At 41.4% G+C, this 16725-nt stretch overlaps 1 protein-coding gene across 2 annotated transcripts in view; it reads left to right on the top strand.

Moving 5' to 3' along the window:
- Nucleotides 1-16725, top strand: part of pkhd1l1.1 (PKHD1 like 1, tandem duplicate 1) — a 51061-nt gene that overhangs the window by 33032 nt on the left and 1304 nt on the right. For both annotated transcript variants that reach the window (XM_079523078.1, XM_079523077.1), the window contains exons 49-75: nt 447-638; nt 1250-1401; nt 1799-1958; nt 2294-2465; nt 3041-3129; nt 3371-3540; nt 4066-4195; nt 4931-5049; nt 5535-5664; nt 5885-6058; nt 6251-6354; nt 7230-7356; nt 8450-8571; nt 9147-9237; nt 9517-9665; nt 10374-10496; nt 10696-10810; nt 11002-11118; nt 11296-11461; nt 11992-12224; nt 12721-12885; nt 13314-13471; nt 13744-13879; nt 14290-14634; nt 15094-15245; nt 15719-15865; nt 16227-16380. In XM_079523078.1, coding sequence (XP_079379204.1) covers nt 447-638; nt 1250-1401; nt 1799-1958; nt 2294-2465; nt 3041-3129; nt 3371-3540; nt 4066-4195; nt 4931-5049; nt 5535-5664; nt 5885-6058; nt 6251-6354; nt 7230-7356; nt 8450-8571; nt 9147-9237; nt 9517-9665; nt 10374-10496; nt 10696-10810; nt 11002-11118; nt 11296-11461; nt 11992-12224; nt 12721-12885; nt 13314-13471; nt 13744-13879; nt 14290-14634; nt 15094-15245; nt 15719-15865; nt 16227-16380 — 4092 coding nt within the window. The remainder of the gene's footprint in view (nt 1-446; nt 639-1249; nt 1402-1798; nt 1959-2293; nt 2466-3040; nt 3130-3370; nt 3541-4065; nt 4196-4930; nt 5050-5534; nt 5665-5884; nt 6059-6250; nt 6355-7229; nt 7357-8449; nt 8572-9146; nt 9238-9516; nt 9666-10373; nt 10497-10695; nt 10811-11001; nt 11119-11295; nt 11462-11991; nt 12225-12720; nt 12886-13313; nt 13472-13743; nt 13880-14289; nt 14635-15093; nt 15246-15718; nt 15866-16226; nt 16381-16725) is intronic.

Raw genomic sequence — 16725 nt, 5'->3', positions numbered from 1 at the left:
TACTGAATGTTCATTTAAATCTGAAAGTGTGAAAAGGAACCGGCAAGTGTCCAATTTTTGGTATGTGTATCACACCAAGACACCATAGATATTAAACATATAGATGCCTCATTGGTCACTGCAGTTCGTTGGAGTGACCTGTCTCCAACATGAGGAGGAAGTCTGCGTCGCTGCCACTCAAGTGACTACTGGCCAATCACAGCACGTATTTTCCGGGACTTCCGTTTACATCTCTAAAGCAAGTGCCGCTGCATGGGGAAGAGGGAGTCACGCCTCTGATTGGCCTACAGAACGCCCCCTTACGTACCTGGGAAAGCTTGCCTCGATGTTTCTTTCCCTCGAGATGCAGACTCCGCAGAGCCGGAAGAGGCGTCTACCTTTATATGTCTATGTATCACATAATGTAGCTTACTGTTATGCTCTCATTTTCCTACCCTTTCCAATAGGACACATCAACCACAAGGTGGTGCCAAAGAGCCAGCTGCTAGACCCAGCTCACTGTACGGAGAGTGCTGAGTGGAGCGTTGATTACCCTGGCGCTGTGTGTGATGAGACAGTTGACTTCCACCGCCTAGCACTCAACAATCCATCACCGTCGTCACTGGAAGCAAAGGACATCATTCTGACTAACTCCCATGGTACAAAGTCCACACATTATCTATCTATCTATCTATCTATCTATCTATCTATCTATCTATCTATCTATCTATCTATCTATCTATCTATCTATCTATCTATCTATCTATCTATCTATCTATAAAAGATGCTGCACCACGTCTCTGTCTGTCTGTCTGTACGTACGTGTGTAATGCGACAAATCCACAGTGAGTGCAGTGCCCAGTGTCGAGTCGGTCAGACCCACGGTTGTCCAGAACCACCACAAAAGGCCTCTGCCCACACTCTGGACAGGGACCCTGCCCAGGGTCCATATATGGCCTGTTCTGACATTACAACACTCCATATTTGGGCATGTCTGACACAGACCTCCATATATAGGAATAAAGGGACACAGAGAGACAGATACAAAAATCTCCATATATGGGCATAAAAGGGACACGGACAGATGGGTGGAACGGGTACTCTGACACGGGTACAACGGGTATTGCATAGCCGGGTGGGGCATGGATCTCCAACTTCCATCGTTACCGGCTCTACAGCCGGACACCAGTCTAGTCTATAGAAATACACAGACAGGCACATAGACAGACATGGTAAAGGCCTTGTTTGAATTTTAATCTGTCTTTTGCAGGCACCAGCATGGTAACTTATTTGAAGAAACGGATGACTCACAAAAAAGGGTGGATGGCGCTGCTGCCCTCTCGCCAGACATATAACTGGTACTTTGATGAGGTGGACCATGTGACAAACATCACATACAGTGCAAAGTTCTATTCCTTTAAGGTACGATTATTTTCATACATGGATTTGTCTCATATATTAATATCTAGAAATCACTATCTGGGTAAAATAATGTTTATTTTCCATGGCTGATGGCTGAGGGGAGTGATAACCAAGAGGGTGATACCTGATGTGAGCCCTTAACGTTGATAATTACTATGTGCCAGTAAATAATAATAAAATAATATGGTATGGTCCCCAATCCTTTGGGGATATTACATGAAATTTGTCCTCCCATCCTAACTATTAGGAACAGGGGCTGTAGCTGACCAATCAAGGCACACCAGTGTGCCAATAATCTATATTTACAAAACTGATTTTCAACCCCTTTTCAAACACTAATCAAACTTTATTTGTATTTATTTATTTATTTATTTTGCATATTATTTGTCCCTTACAGCAAGATGAGTATGTGATCATAAACCACAACTTCACTCAGAGTCCAGACAAGTTCCGTATAGTGGATGTGAGGAACGGCTCCACAGAGCCACTAACATACAGCAACAACAACAACGGAGACTGGTACTTCAATGACAACACAAATGACCTCTACTACCTCGGTTAGTACCACATTACCGAGTACTGTAACTGTGCCACTTTGGGCAATTAAGTTCTTTAATCAACGTATTATGCAACGAGAACACAGGCAGCACCTTCAGCTCATTTAGTTCAATATTACAGTGCGTTTGACATCACATCTCACAAAGGTATCCTACACTCTGTTGTATGAAGGTGTCATGCACTGAAAATAGCATATCTAGAAACTCACAACATGTTGCGGCGAGTCATGAGCTTGTAAATGTGCCATTTTCAGCAGACAACACCGGCCTGCAATGAAGTACAAATGAAGCTGAATCAGAATCTTCATTGACCTTGCCCTGTCCTTCTTCTTTAGTGTCTGGTAAGACAAGTTCGCGCAAACGGCGTAACAGTGCTGACCGTACCATGAAGGATGTGGCGGTGAATTTCGAGGTGTATCGCTGCTTCTTCCCCAACTGTATCCAACCAACTCCTCCTCCTCCGGCTACACTGGCTCCCATTCCCAGCCGACGACCAGACGACTTCATGTATGTCTGCACACATTCTCCACACTGATTTTGACATGACTGCTTTGTCCGTATGGCTCATATACTTCATGGTGTGTCAAATGACCACCATGCAGTATATCGTAGATGTTGGGTGGAAACCCTGGTGTCCAAAACCGTTGCTTTTCATTAAATTAAAAAACTAAATAACTGTCCAATGGATCCAATGTAATTATTTATTAGTCAATAAGTTCTTGTTAATAATTTTCAGTGATTAAATAATGATCATAATATTAATACCCACAGTTTCTGCCAGACACAGTGATGATACTCAAATACAACAGGCTTTTTACAACAGTCTGTTATGAGAGCATGTATTCAACTATTCATTCATTCATTCATTCATTCATTCATTCATTCATTCATTTCTCTGTTGAATATGCATATTATTTGCTGTATAACAGTTCATTTCTCATTTGACAAAGTATTAGTATAGTTTTAGCCCTACCACAGCTATTCATGTAGTTGTTATGAGTGATAATATAACAGCTTGAGTTGAGTTACATTAGTTATGACTTTATTGTAAGTCTTAATATGGGATTCCCTTGTGTTTCCAGTCTTTGGTCCGATGCTTCTTTCTGGCAAGGCTCTGCTGAGAATAACTTCACTGCACCAGCAGCGGGAGCTGATGTGGTCATTCCACCAGGTAATGATCTCAACAGTGCAAACAAGTTATATCTGGACTCAAGATGAGAGCTCACAGTTAATTATTATCTGATTGTTTTGTATTGTTCATATTAGCTAGTTGTTTGATAATATAATTCAATAAGACATGTATTGATGGGTGGTTCCTTCTTCTTATGATATTTAATGTTTTGATTAAAATTACGCTGTCATTTGCTCCTGGAGTTTAATCCTGTGATAAATCAAATATTTTCCAACCACAGGGATGTGGGTTGTCCTGGATAGCCAAACCCCTCCCCTCAACAAACTGACAGTCATTGGCGTTCTGGAGATTCCAGACACCATGAATGAGACCTCCAGCTCCAGCAGAAGGAGACGGTCTACTGCCCAGTACCGGACAGTGGTCGTGGATGCTACTTACATCTCTATCCAGGTGCGTTTTCAAGAACAACCCTGATATGATCTGATCCGATCTATATTGATCTACGACATGGGTGTGTGGCGGTGATTCAGGAGCTAGAGCGGCTGTCTTGGAATAGGGATGTTCCCGTTTCAATCCCTGGGTCCTCTTGACTGCGTGTTGATGTGTCATTGACTCATTGTCATATCTGTGAATGTAATGCACATTGTGAAATGCTCAGGAGAAAGGTGCTAAATGAATTAGCCTATTTTGATCTGAGATCAGATTCTAAAAATGTCTTCTACATCCTGACAGTTTTCTGAAAAAGCTATGTTTCTATGTCAGTCGTTCTTTGATTTTTCAAAAATAGCAGACCTACAAGCTCGTAGCGCGCCACTCGGTGGCGCGCTATGAGCTTGTAGATCTGCTATTTCTCAATAGCTAAAGCATAACATAATGCTAACACCAAAAGGGGTTCCCGCCCAAAATGGGCTAGTCATGTTTCCTTTGACATTACGTAATGTCCCACTGAAATCTGTCCGTCTCCTGTTGCTTCAGGGAGGCAGGATGATCGCAGGGTGGGATGACGAGCCCTTCAGAGGACAGCTTCACATCAAGCTCAGAGGGAACCACCAAACCCCTGACTGGCCTCTGCCCAACGGCCCTAACCAAGGATCCAAGGTTCTGGGTAAGAAGAATATCATGTGGTGTTGGATGCTGGTTGGTCACTCAGTTAATGCGATTGATTGATTGATTGATTGATTGATTGATTGATTGATTGATTGATTGATTGTTTTATTTCACAATATGTAGAATGGGTACATTACAAACGAACTCAATTAAAATACAAAAACTGTCACTCTGTGGACGACACCATGATAAAGCACAAAGACTTGTTTACAACAGGTCCACCATTTTCAATTCATCAGAACTTTTAAAGACGTATAAAAAACACTTATATAAAAAAAATGGAAATCATTATAAACTTATAAAGAAAGTAAAAAATGGAAAAAACATGTACAGTAAGGGGAAAAAGGGGTGAGGTATGGTAGGGTGGGCAACGTCAACCTTTTCAAGTAGAAAGCTTCCATTTGTGCTAGTTCAGTGTGACATTTGTATAGTAAGTAAGTAAGCCTTGCCAAGCCATGAGGCCCATAGGGCAGGAGCCTATCTCCTGTTTCTGTAGCGTGAGGCAGCTTCATGTACAGTACACCCCTGGACATGACGCTAGTATGTCGCAGGGACTTACCCCATCCAGCCAGAGTGCCAAGCAGGGTGGCACTGGGTCCCACTTTTCACAGTCTTTGGTATGACCCGGCCGGGATTGAACCCCGACTTTCCAGTCTCAGGGGGGACACTCTAACCAGAAGGTCACTGAGCTGGTTGACATTTGTATAACTGTCCAATATCTGTTCTACCACAGGTGTGTTTGGTACACTGGAGCTGTATGGAATCCCTCATAATGTGTACCACACCAAGCTGGCCAGCACTGCTTCTGCCGGCACCAACACACTGACCCTGGCTCAGTCTGTGGACTGGCAGGTATGGCCATGCCCAGAATAAGGACGCTATCACACTATGATTCATGTGGTTAAAATTGATTTCACCATACATGCACTACAACATTCCAGTTAGACACAAAGACCTGTAGTAACAGATGACTTTCTGTGACTAAATACTATGAATTAATACAAATATATATACTGACCACTGCACTAGACTGTATGCCTGGTTTCATACAGTCCCCTCAGTCCATTGTAGACGCACACATATTATCATATCAAGTTATTACAGTCTTTATTTGTTTATTTTCTCTCACTATTCTTCATTCATTTATTAAATGATTCTAATTGCCAAGCACTATAAATGTATTTTGTCTTCATGACCTTGGTGCAGTAACATTAACTTCCTTACATGTAGTATTCTTACAACATCTTGAGTAGTTCCACAGTTTATTGTGATGCAAAAGATCTATTGAACATTTTCCCATTATGTATATTAATTAATTCCTTTGTTTTTGCATGCAGGTTGGAGATGACATTGTCATTTCCACCACTGGTTATAATCCCCTGGAGACGGAGACCCATCAGATCACTGCTGTGTCATCCGACACCCGCACCCTCACCCTCAACCAGTCTCTGTCACACACTCACGTTGGTCAGTTTAACCATATATACGGTGTTGTCCTTCACAGGTCTATACTTGGTGCCTTCCTTTTGTCCCTGATATATGACATATAACACCTGGATTGGCCAATTTGCCAAGCTGATTGAAAGATAGTCACGCACAAACATTACACACACGCTCACACAGATTCCTGGATTTATGGATGTTATTAACTCTTATCTCTTTCTTGCTCTCTTTTCTCTCTCTGCAGGAGAGACCCATAGCGTCTCAGGTACTCCAATGAGCTACACCCTTGCAGCTGATGTTGGTCTCTTGACCAGGAACATTAAGATCATTGGTCAAGACTACCCAGCCATGTTTGAGGAATCATTTGGAGCCAGGGTGGTGGTTGGTACCTACTCATGGGCTGGAATCGACTACAAAGGTACACCATTTTTAAATTCAGTATTTGATGATATGATTATGATTTATGACATGACATAACATAATATGATATTGATGTGAAGACATGACATGCTATGATATACAGTGTATGTCATGACTTGAAAATATATTTTGATATGATAATGTTCTCAATGAGGTTTAATGTATTGTTCCACCTTTGTTGTCCATAAAGGCAAAGCCCAGATTAGGAACGTGGAGTTCTACCACACTGGTCAGCTGGGATGGAATGACGACACTGACCCTCGCTACTCTGTGGCCTTCATCAACCTGGAAGAGGTACTGTAGTAGTACAACACATTAATATACCAATTTAGGGTTGTTCTTTGTTATTTTAGCAAAGATCTGTGATTCAGGAGTCCCAAGTCGGTGCTAGTCTGCACTCTTTCATCGCATCTCATGCTATTTTATTTGTTTAGTATGTTAAAATTGTTTACAACAGGGTCTACTTTTTTCTTTTTTCTTTTCTATAATTTTTATCCCACGATTTTGTAACCCATTTTTCCACCCCTGTGTCAATTATCTAATGTGATCCTGGGCTCTACACACCCTCCGCCAACCTGGGGAGAGCAACGGACTTGAATTAATTCTTCCTTCATGCATGAGTGTCCAAGTCGCTCCTTTACACCTGACAGGGGGGAGTTTCCCTCGACGTAGCACGTGGAAGGAACACGTTATTCCAACCATTTCCTTTCCCCTCCATCAGGCGCCCCGGCTGGCCAGGGGGAGGCAGTTTAGAGACCAGGATTACTGCAGGGTCTACCTTTTTCAATTCATCAGAACATTTAGAGACGTACAAATATACATACACTTCCATATAAAAAACAGGAAATCATGTAACAAGGTAAAAAGGGAAAAGAAACGTATACAGTAAGGGGGGAAGGGGGGGGGGGTTTCAGATTTTACGGGGGCCAGTTTCTGTATGGAGAAGGAGGTAGGCCCGCACACCGCCACTTGCTGGTTCAAGAGATTTATTTATTTAAGAGTCATAGCAACGTTTCAGCCTTTCGGTCTTCTTCAGGCATGGGGGCCAGTTTCGAATTGCAGCCGTCCGTAGTTCCCCTTTGAGAGCGTTTTTTCACATACTGTGAAATAAACATTTCAATCAATCAATCAATCAATCATAGCATTAACTTTTGAACTGTCTTTGAAAGGTTCCACAGGACGACACCTACGTTCAGGGCTGTGCTTTCCACAATGGCTTCTCTCCTGCAATTGGGGTCTTTGGGACAAACGGAATCGATGTTGATGACAATGTCATCCACCACACCGTCGGAGAGGGTAAGATAGTGCTTATTTGTGTAATGTACATTTCCCTTTATGTATTGTCGTGTAAAGGAAATCATAAAGGAATTTCTACATAGTAGGCCTGAGTCTGACGTCGATTAGTCGAATAGTCGACCAATCGATCGAGGGAGGCTGATTCGACTTCCAATCTCTCTTTTATTTTTAATTTTTTTGCATGATTCAACTGAGAGATTTGCCTAATATGTTATATTATTAATTAACTAATAGTTTGCCAAAAATAGGATCTATATCGTCTTCTTTTTTTTTAGAAACCAAGCAAGTATACAGTATGTTAAATCCTGGCACGAACACAGCAGAGCCAAGTGTTTTATTAACAAATGGTTGAAAAAATAGAATAATTAAGTTAATTTTCCAACTTAAACAGGCAGGGAAACATGCTGCCCAAAGTTTTAACCAAAACAAATGATTAAGGGTGCTCTTCTGTGGCCATTCCCGCAGCCTGTGGGGGAATGAAGAGATGGAGCATTGTGAAAGCAGATCTCTTAACCCATTTTGACCTGAGATCAGATTCTATAAATGTCTTCTACATCCTGACAGTTTTCTGAAAAAGCTATGTTTCAATGTCAGTGGTTCTTCGATTTTTCAAAAATAGCAGACCTACAAGCTCGTAGCGCGCCACTCGGTGGCGCGCTATGAGCTTGTAGATCTGCTATTTTTCAATAGCTAAAGCATAACATAATGCTGACACCAAAAGGGGTTTCCGCCCAGAATGGCTAGTGTTTGGAGAGACAATGGCCAGGTGTCTCTCCTTCCACTGATCATCTTTGGCTCCACTCTCCAAACCAGCACTGCAAAGGGGATGGTTAGGCAGGAATGGCGTTCCCACAGAGAACCCTGACTAAAGGTCTAGGGGGCCGTCACAGTAATCATGCAAAAAATATATGTACACTTGTGCTACTAAAAAGCTCTTCTGATAAATGTTGTATGCTATTATTATATGAAAACATGTTACGTCACATCATACTTTGATGGTGGGTGAGGTGGGAACCGTGGGATTCGGTTGGGCTGTGATAATGTTAGAGCAGTAGCACTCAACAAGGAACGTGTCACATTGTTCCAATTACAGGTATCAGAGTGTGGGGCAACAACATAAGAGTGCGGAGGAACCTAGTGACGCTAACTTTGTGGCCAGGATCCTATCAGGACAGAGAAGAGACATTCAATTTTCACTGGGATGCTGCCATTGAGGTCTGTCTACTGTTTTTTACTTATTTAACCAGGCAGGTTATATTAGAGGAAAACATTGCAAATGTTTGACCTAATTCCAAGATCAATAATATAGTGTAGCAAGAGTATCCTATGTCTTCTACACTACAGTATGTATTCCCCCCACATAACGCGTCATTTCACGTCTTGATGATTTTAATCACCCACTCTTTCTTTAAGATTCTTACTCTCAGTAACAGCATGACAGATAAATTAAAATGAAAAAGTAGTAAATGTGTACCCTGCCAGTATAGAGGGTATGCGTGTCATCATCGTACCTAGAAGTTATCCGCCTACTGAGTGGCAAAAAACTACTTTCTGGCCTTGACAGCCCATACATCCAAACAGAAAAGTCTGATCTGATTGCATTAAACAACATTAAACTCACTTTGCCACTCGATTTGCCACTCACTTTATGCATGTGTGTTTGCCTTTTTGTAATTCTTGTCCCTGTTCAATTCTAATACAGGGGCATTCAATTCCCATCTGGAAATGTAACTACTCAATTACTGTAAGATCATGTATATTTATACATCCATCAAACACTTTATTTTCAGGTCAGTGAGGGGACAAACGTGGTGTTGCAGGGTAACATTGTGGCAGGCTATGAAAGAGTTGGATATCGCATTGATGGTGAACCGTGCCCAGGTAATTTGTTCAAATCCAGCCAATAAATAATGTGTCAATATGCTATCTAATAGTTGTCTGTTGTGTTGTGTATGACGTTGTTTTCTTGAACACCCTTGCAAACATTGAGCCTGATTTATAATGGTGTTGCTAACCGAAAATCGGCGATCTACAAGCTCACAACGCATCACAATAAATTAAGCATTACAGTATCATACAAACAATATTGTAAAGTATTATAGTATTATAGTTGATATTGGAGGAAGGAGCTCTTTCACATGATTTGTACATGATTTCCAGGTGTTCAGAGCGACACTGAGAGGTGGCATCAGAACGAAGCCCATGGCGGTCTCTACGGCGTGTTCATGAACAAAGACGGCCTCCCTAGATGCAGTCTTATCCAAGGCTTCAATGTCTGGAGGAACTTTGACTTTGGCATCTACTTCCAAGTATGAAAATGAGATTTTTAACTGTAACACTCTTATGTCCCTCTTTGTGTTAATGTCATTTTTTATGTTCTTTTTGATCAACCTACATTTTGGATATAAATGAAGTTATCAAGAGGCGTGTTATTACTAGGCTGCCAATAAGTGGGGTCAAGGAATTACATTTAAAAGGTTTACCTTTATACATGTAGATCCGTGCTAACGCTAACTGTTGGACAGTACCATTGTCTATTCACTCTGTCTCAGAGTAGGGCTACCTAGAGCTAAAGAACGTACCCTTTTGATGATATCATCAGTTGGGATTTCAAACTAGAGCTTTTTACGTTTTACTATTTTATACATACTAACATTCCAGCAAGAGAAAGGATGTAATTTTCCATTCGCTTGAAATCACTGCCTCTGACATAACTGGCAGGTATATTTTCAAGCTTTCCACAGTCCACCTCTGAGACACAGAACAAGTAGACAGAAATGTCTTATAGTGAGCATTAGTGAGGCACACTATATGGCGATATACGTTTGAAAAGAATGGGATAGGTAAGCTATTACCATTTGATTTGAGTGTCTCTAAGGATGAAACAATGTCATCCGTTGGTGCTGAGGCTACAGTGGTTAGATACTGTAGAGATACATAGATTATATGGAAGACAATAGAAAGGATCATTGTGCCAGTCTCACTTGTAATTATAATTCCCCTATCTTTGATTTCAGACAAGTATGGAAATAATTGTTGACAATGTTACTCTGGTGGACAACGGCATGGGCATCATATCATACGTCTATGGTCCTCCTTCACTTCACCATTTGTACTCCGACAAGACTGTTGAAGTCCAGGTGAGACAACTAATTAATTTATTTCAGCCTTAATCTGGGCTCAGATTAATCTGGGCTACAGCCATTTTAAAACGTGAAATGATTTGGAAATCATACAATCTCTTATTTTATAAGATTATCTTGCTATGGCAAGTGCTTTTAATATACGTATGATTTAAAAAAAAAAAAAAAAAAGTAATGGTAACTTCTCTATCCCCAGAATGCACTGATAGTAGGCAGCAGTCCCAACTTCATGTGTTCTGCCAGAGACAGCATGCCGATGGATTGGAACATGCAACAAAGTGAATTTCACCGTGCACCTAGGCCTACCGAAGGTACACACTGATACATATGTAAACATACTGTACGTGTGTGTGTGTGTGTGTGTGTGTGTGTGTGTGTGTGTGTGTGTGTGTGTGTGTGTGTGTGTGTGTGTGTGTGTGTGTGTGTGTGTGTGTGTGTATTATGCCTGAAAACATCAATGTCAAAGTTGCACTAAACAACTTCAAGTCTCCTCTTTGTACAGGTGGCACGTCTGGGATTTGTTGGCCTACATTTGAATCTACACATAACAAAGGTCCTGAAATGAGCTTTACCGGAATCGACTCATACAATACCATCAAAGGGCTGATGAGAGTCATCGGTGAGTGCTGCCTGTTTTTGATTAGATCAATTTAAGGTATAAATCCATAAGTAGGCTACAATTAAAACCAGTGGCAGCCAATAAGAAAATCAAAACAATGTAAATCCCGAATTTTTGCTGCCTGCTGTGGTACAAACTTGAATAAATAACCTCTGTTTCCATGTTGTCCCTGTCCAGACACCACGTTTGTTGGTTTCCGGAACATCTGCTCCAGTGACACCAGCGTGATGTTCATGACCAACCCTCTCAATGAAGACCTGCAGCACCCAGTGCATGTCCGTGGCATTAAGCTGGTTGACAGCACAGAGGGAGCCCAGGTCTACATCCACAGGCCTGACGTCAAGTATGTCTGTGTGGTCTTGTGACTGCAAAGTATACAACTAAGATGTATTTAAAGTCATGGATGGAGAACATTGTAATGCTTTATTTATTATAAACCATGTGGTTTAGTTAAAGATCAAGATCACTGGTAGGAACGTTTTAAAATTTTAATATAATGCACATTGTAAAAACGCTTCAGATAAAGGCGCTATATATAAATGCACTTTACCATTTATATGGCTCTCGAACTTAGACTAATAGACTTCCTCTTAGTGAGAGCAGTTGAGAGCAGCATTTGATAGATTGGATAAATAGAATAGATAAAGATAAATGGGAATAGATAAAGATAAATGGGACTTAACCAAGCAATCCTATATTAAAATTGGCTAATATCTGCCTAATACTAGACTGGTGCCCAAAGGACAATACTATGTCTGAAGATGTCCCTTAGCTGTTGCCCAACCAAAGTTGTGTTTTTATTTTCTTTACCCGAGTACACATGGTACACACAGTAGAATAGAAATTAATATTATTTGCATTATTTCTTCTCAGGAAAGCCAACCCCTCTGACTGTGTGGACATGGACTGTGATGCTAAGAAGAAGACAATGCTGAATGATTTGGACGGGTCCTTCCTGGGTAGAGTGGGTGCTGTGATCCCCCAGTCAGAGTATGAGTGGGGTGGGGATCCCAGAAGAGGGTTGGGTGACCACCGCATCCCCAAAGTCATGCTCACCTTCCCCAATGGCAGCCGCATCCCTGTGGATCAGATCGCTCCGCACAAAGGTAGCCAACCGCAGTCTGAGTTAAATGAACACTCTCAACTCTCGCTTAATGCTGTCAGTTGTGACTTCGATGCCAGGAAGTCATTTAAGGAATTGGAGCTTACCCATTGCTATACTTTTTAGTTCCTCTGGATGTGTCAGTAGTTAGATCAAGTGAATGAAGTACATTGGTTAAATTTGAATAAACGCAATCCCTGTTCAACTTATTTATAGACAGACACAACATTTTTACAGTAATATTAGGGCATGGTCACATATTACAAAATGCTCACATATTACAAAAGGTCCAGTGCAACTCGCTCATAGTATCTCACTCATAGCAATCTAGGGTTGCTGATGTATTTTTTTAATGTGATGTTTGGAACCGTACACACTTGTGTTACTTTTCTGTACAGTAAATGATTTAACCATTTACAAAGACATAGGCACCAACAGATGCATGTAACCCATGTGTTCTTTAGTTTTTTATCATGACCCCTTTTAATCTTCTTCTTCAGGTGTGATCAGGGAAGATTGCACATACGTGAACCCCTGGCAGAGCTACAAGTGCTTTGGACTGAACTACAGGATGCTGGCGATTGAGAGTCTGGATGCAGACACAGAGACCAGACGCCTGTCTCCTGTGGCTGTACTGGGGAATGGCTTTCTGGATTTGATTAATGGTGAGCATAGTTGGTTCAAAGTCCAACCACTAGTATGCACACATGCACATATAATCACTTTGGTGCCACATTGGAAACAAGCCTATTCTGTAATTTTATCCATTTTGCAATTTTTAATTGTTGATTCAATCAAACATGCACGCACACACGCACACACACACGCACACGCACACGCACACGCACACACACACACACACACACACACACACACACACACACACACACACACACAGGCACACAGTCACACATAAATTAACCACTTAATCCATATACCTCCCTTCCCTGCATCATTGGAAATATTTTGTATTTTATTTTTTCAAATGATTTCCATTTTTTTCTTTTGTTTGGGGGTGATTTTTTTTTTTAAATATAGTGTTCCTGACAAACCTCCAAAGAAATTAACCAAACTCATCATTGTTGGTTCACAGGCCCTCAGGACCATGGCTGGTGTGCAGGCTACACCTGTCAGAAGAGAGTGTCTCTGTTCCACAGCATCGTGGCCACCGGACGCTCCTACGATATCTACTTCAGCAGCGTCACACCTCAGAAACTACGCCTCATGATGATCAATGGCGAACCCTCTGAGGTACAGTATGTGTGTATTGAACTGCTCTGCCCTGAAAGAGTACAGGTGCCACAGGAAAAGCTAACACAATCTTCTTTTAATATTTTGAATGTGGTCAGACATTGAAAATTACACATGTTGTGTCTCTACGGGCCAGATATAATGTAACTCTCATAGATTGTTCTTTTGAGCTCTTTATACAAGTAGTTCACATCCTTCACATTTTTGTATGCTTTAAGCATTTCCCCTTTCACCTATTGATCTAACTTAAACTTTTGCTTTCGTTCATACAGAGTGTCTTGGTTTCGATTTTCTACTCCAAGCCCCAGCGGTTGGATGTGTACGTTGACAACGCATTGGTCGCTCCAACTAATGCTGAATGGAACTCTGACAACACTGACTATATACTGAAAAGGCCAATATCTCCAGGTAGAATGCATTCTAAACTGATAGAGGTTTATGCTTAGTTCTGGTTAAGTAATTTGATTGGACAAGAGGCATTACATGAGTTCTGATTATACAGTATAACAGCACTGCATCTTTGTCACTCTGCTACTGTAACAAATCATAATCTGTTGTATCCCATTACTTGATACATATCATTATTTTGGTACATCTACAACCTAATCCCAGCATTACTGATATACAGTATGTTACTGAGCAGTTGAGAAGAATAACCATCTAAATCCATATTAATTATCCATAATGTATAACTATAAATTATGAATAAGGATTCAGGACATATAGATTATCAATTTATTTTAGTATTTACACTTTGAGCAATTTGTTTCTCAACTGATACAAATACTTAACACCCATCTGTCTTGGCACACCCCAAGGACAATATGTTCCTCACCTGAACGCCACTGTGGGGTCAAATTACTTTGACCCGGACTTCAAGATGATGAAGGTTCTGTTGAGAGGCTCCACACCTGTGGAAATCCGAACCTCCCCGGTTCTCTTCATCTCCTTCGAGCTGCCGGCCATGACTGAGGACGAGTTCTTCGGGGCGAACCTGGTCCAGAACCTGGCATTGTTCCTCAAGGTCCCACCCAACATGATCCGTGTCACCAACATTATCCGCGAGGACAGCTCAAAACGCAGGAGGAAGAGGTCCAGCGGAATGACAGTGGAGGTGGAGATTAAAAAGCCCCCTGTACAGCAGACCACCAACACCACTAATGGTTAGTAGAGACACTTCTAATGTGTAGAGACCGACCGATACCAGATTGTTGGGTTTGATCCCGAATTTGTAGATTCCAGTCCTAGTCCACCGATTGCCAATGTTTTTGACCGAAGTAAATTTAAAATACACGAATAAACTGGACTTGATTTTATTTAACCACATAAGTCCTATTAAAAAATAGAAAATCAGAAATTACAGATCTAAAAGCTCACATTGTGTTGTGATGCTGGGAGTGGTAAGCTCACATACAAAAACAATAAAACATACAAAACATTTTGATTCTGAAAACATTTAAAACTTTTCAAAATAGGGAAGTGGTTAAAATCCAGATCCATAGGCTGCATAATTGCTGATACCGCTGCCGTCTAAATAATAACTGACATATCGACAAAGTATCGGTCTGCCTACAGTAGCTCCACCTACTACAGAATCACTCTATATCCAATTTCTTTTCCAGATGAGGAGGACTTTGCTCTTTTGAAGAACATTGCCAATGACCTTGGACAGGCAGCAGTTTCTGGCAATCTGTCTATGGCCACTGGCTTAAACGTGTCCTCCATGGGAGTGGTTGCACCTCCTCCACCAGCATCTGACCCTACCTGGAATGAGGTGAGCTCTATCTCAAGACCCTGTTGTAGGCTAAACCCCTCCACTGTTTGTTGCATTTGAAAATATAATGAATTAACCCCATGGGCACTAGTGTTCCTATTCTGAACATGTCATAATAGGAGAACATTCAGCAAAAATAAAGGTTCTACAAGCTCTTGAGCTTGTAGATCAGAATTTTTTTGCTGAGATTATTGTAGAGGGAAAAAAGGAAGAGACCAAGTAGACAGTTAGAAACTTGGGGGACCCTGGTCAGTGAAGTATATAGAGTTTAAGTGCTTAAATAACCGAGCAGCTTTCATGCCTCTTTCCACTACCAATTTACATGACATTTTGGGAATTGACATACAGCAACTATGTTGTAGGCTATTAATTACAACTGTGACGGAGTACTGTTGCTTGTTCAACAGCGAATGCTCAGCTCATACAGGAGGCATTTCTCATGACATTTCTTGTCTTGCTTCTACTCCGCTTAGGTGGCCATGGAAGAGGTAACAAGGGAAGAGCCTACAGTGAGCTTTGTGTCCAGTGTGTCTGACCTACTGCTCATAATGGAGCCCATTGCAGGGCAATACGTTGGTCCTCTGTACCAGCAACCAAGCCTCATGGCTGTGGATGAGGAGGTAAGGCCTGCACTATATACTAATATGCAATATACATATTGGCTTCCCATGTATAAAATTCTGCATTTTCCTATTGAGACATAACGTACAATTGTAAAATCTGTTTTGTTGTCAAGGCAGGTTAATAGGCTAAACTTCTTTAATGGAGCCTTTGTGAGTTGCTTCTGATAAATATTAGTAGATCAGTAGTAGTTGACATCACTGACACTGTTATGGTGTAACACAACATACATTATTGTATCTTAAAGGTTATGTCTATATTCACTATATGAATAGGGGTTTACTTCTGACTGCAAGGCAATCTGAATAAAAATATATTTTTAAAACAAATATAAAATATGGCTATGATCTCTGTCTGCAGGGTAATTGTGTTTCTGTGGGAGTCACCTCCCTCATGGCAACAGCGTCCCTGAAAGACTCCAGTGGAAACCCTGTTAACGGCCTAACTGGAAACGCCACCATCCTCTTCAGTGACTGCTGGGCCAACTTCACAGATTTGGCCATCCTCAACAGTGGTAGGTGTTGCACCTGTGTATCAGCTGGAAGTTTAACACTAGATAAAAATCACCTGCTCAGTGTTGAGGCCTAAAAAGACATTTCAAGGCCTGGGCCGTGGCTCAGCGGTCCAGGCACCTTGGCCGATAGCTCGAGTCTGGCAGTGTGCCGCGGGTTCGACTCCCGTTCCCGACGGCCTTTACTGCATGTCACCCCCCCATCTCCCTCCCCCTCCTTCCTGTCAGCCTACTGTCTGTCCCTCTATAAAAAATATAAAATAAAGGCGAAAGCCAAAAAAACAGACATTTCAAATGAATTAATCTGATCAATAAAATGGAATAAAAATATTCTTTGAAAATAAAACC

The sequence above is a fragment of the Electrona antarctica genome, assembly GCF_951216825.1.
Source record: "Electrona antarctica genome assembly, chromosome: 15".
NCBI classification, from domain to species: Eukaryota; Metazoa; Chordata; class Actinopteri; order Myctophiformes; family Myctophidae; genus Electrona; species Electrona antarctica.
Note: the sequence above shows the minus strand (reverse complement) of the source record. Positions and strands in the feature narration are given on the sequence as shown.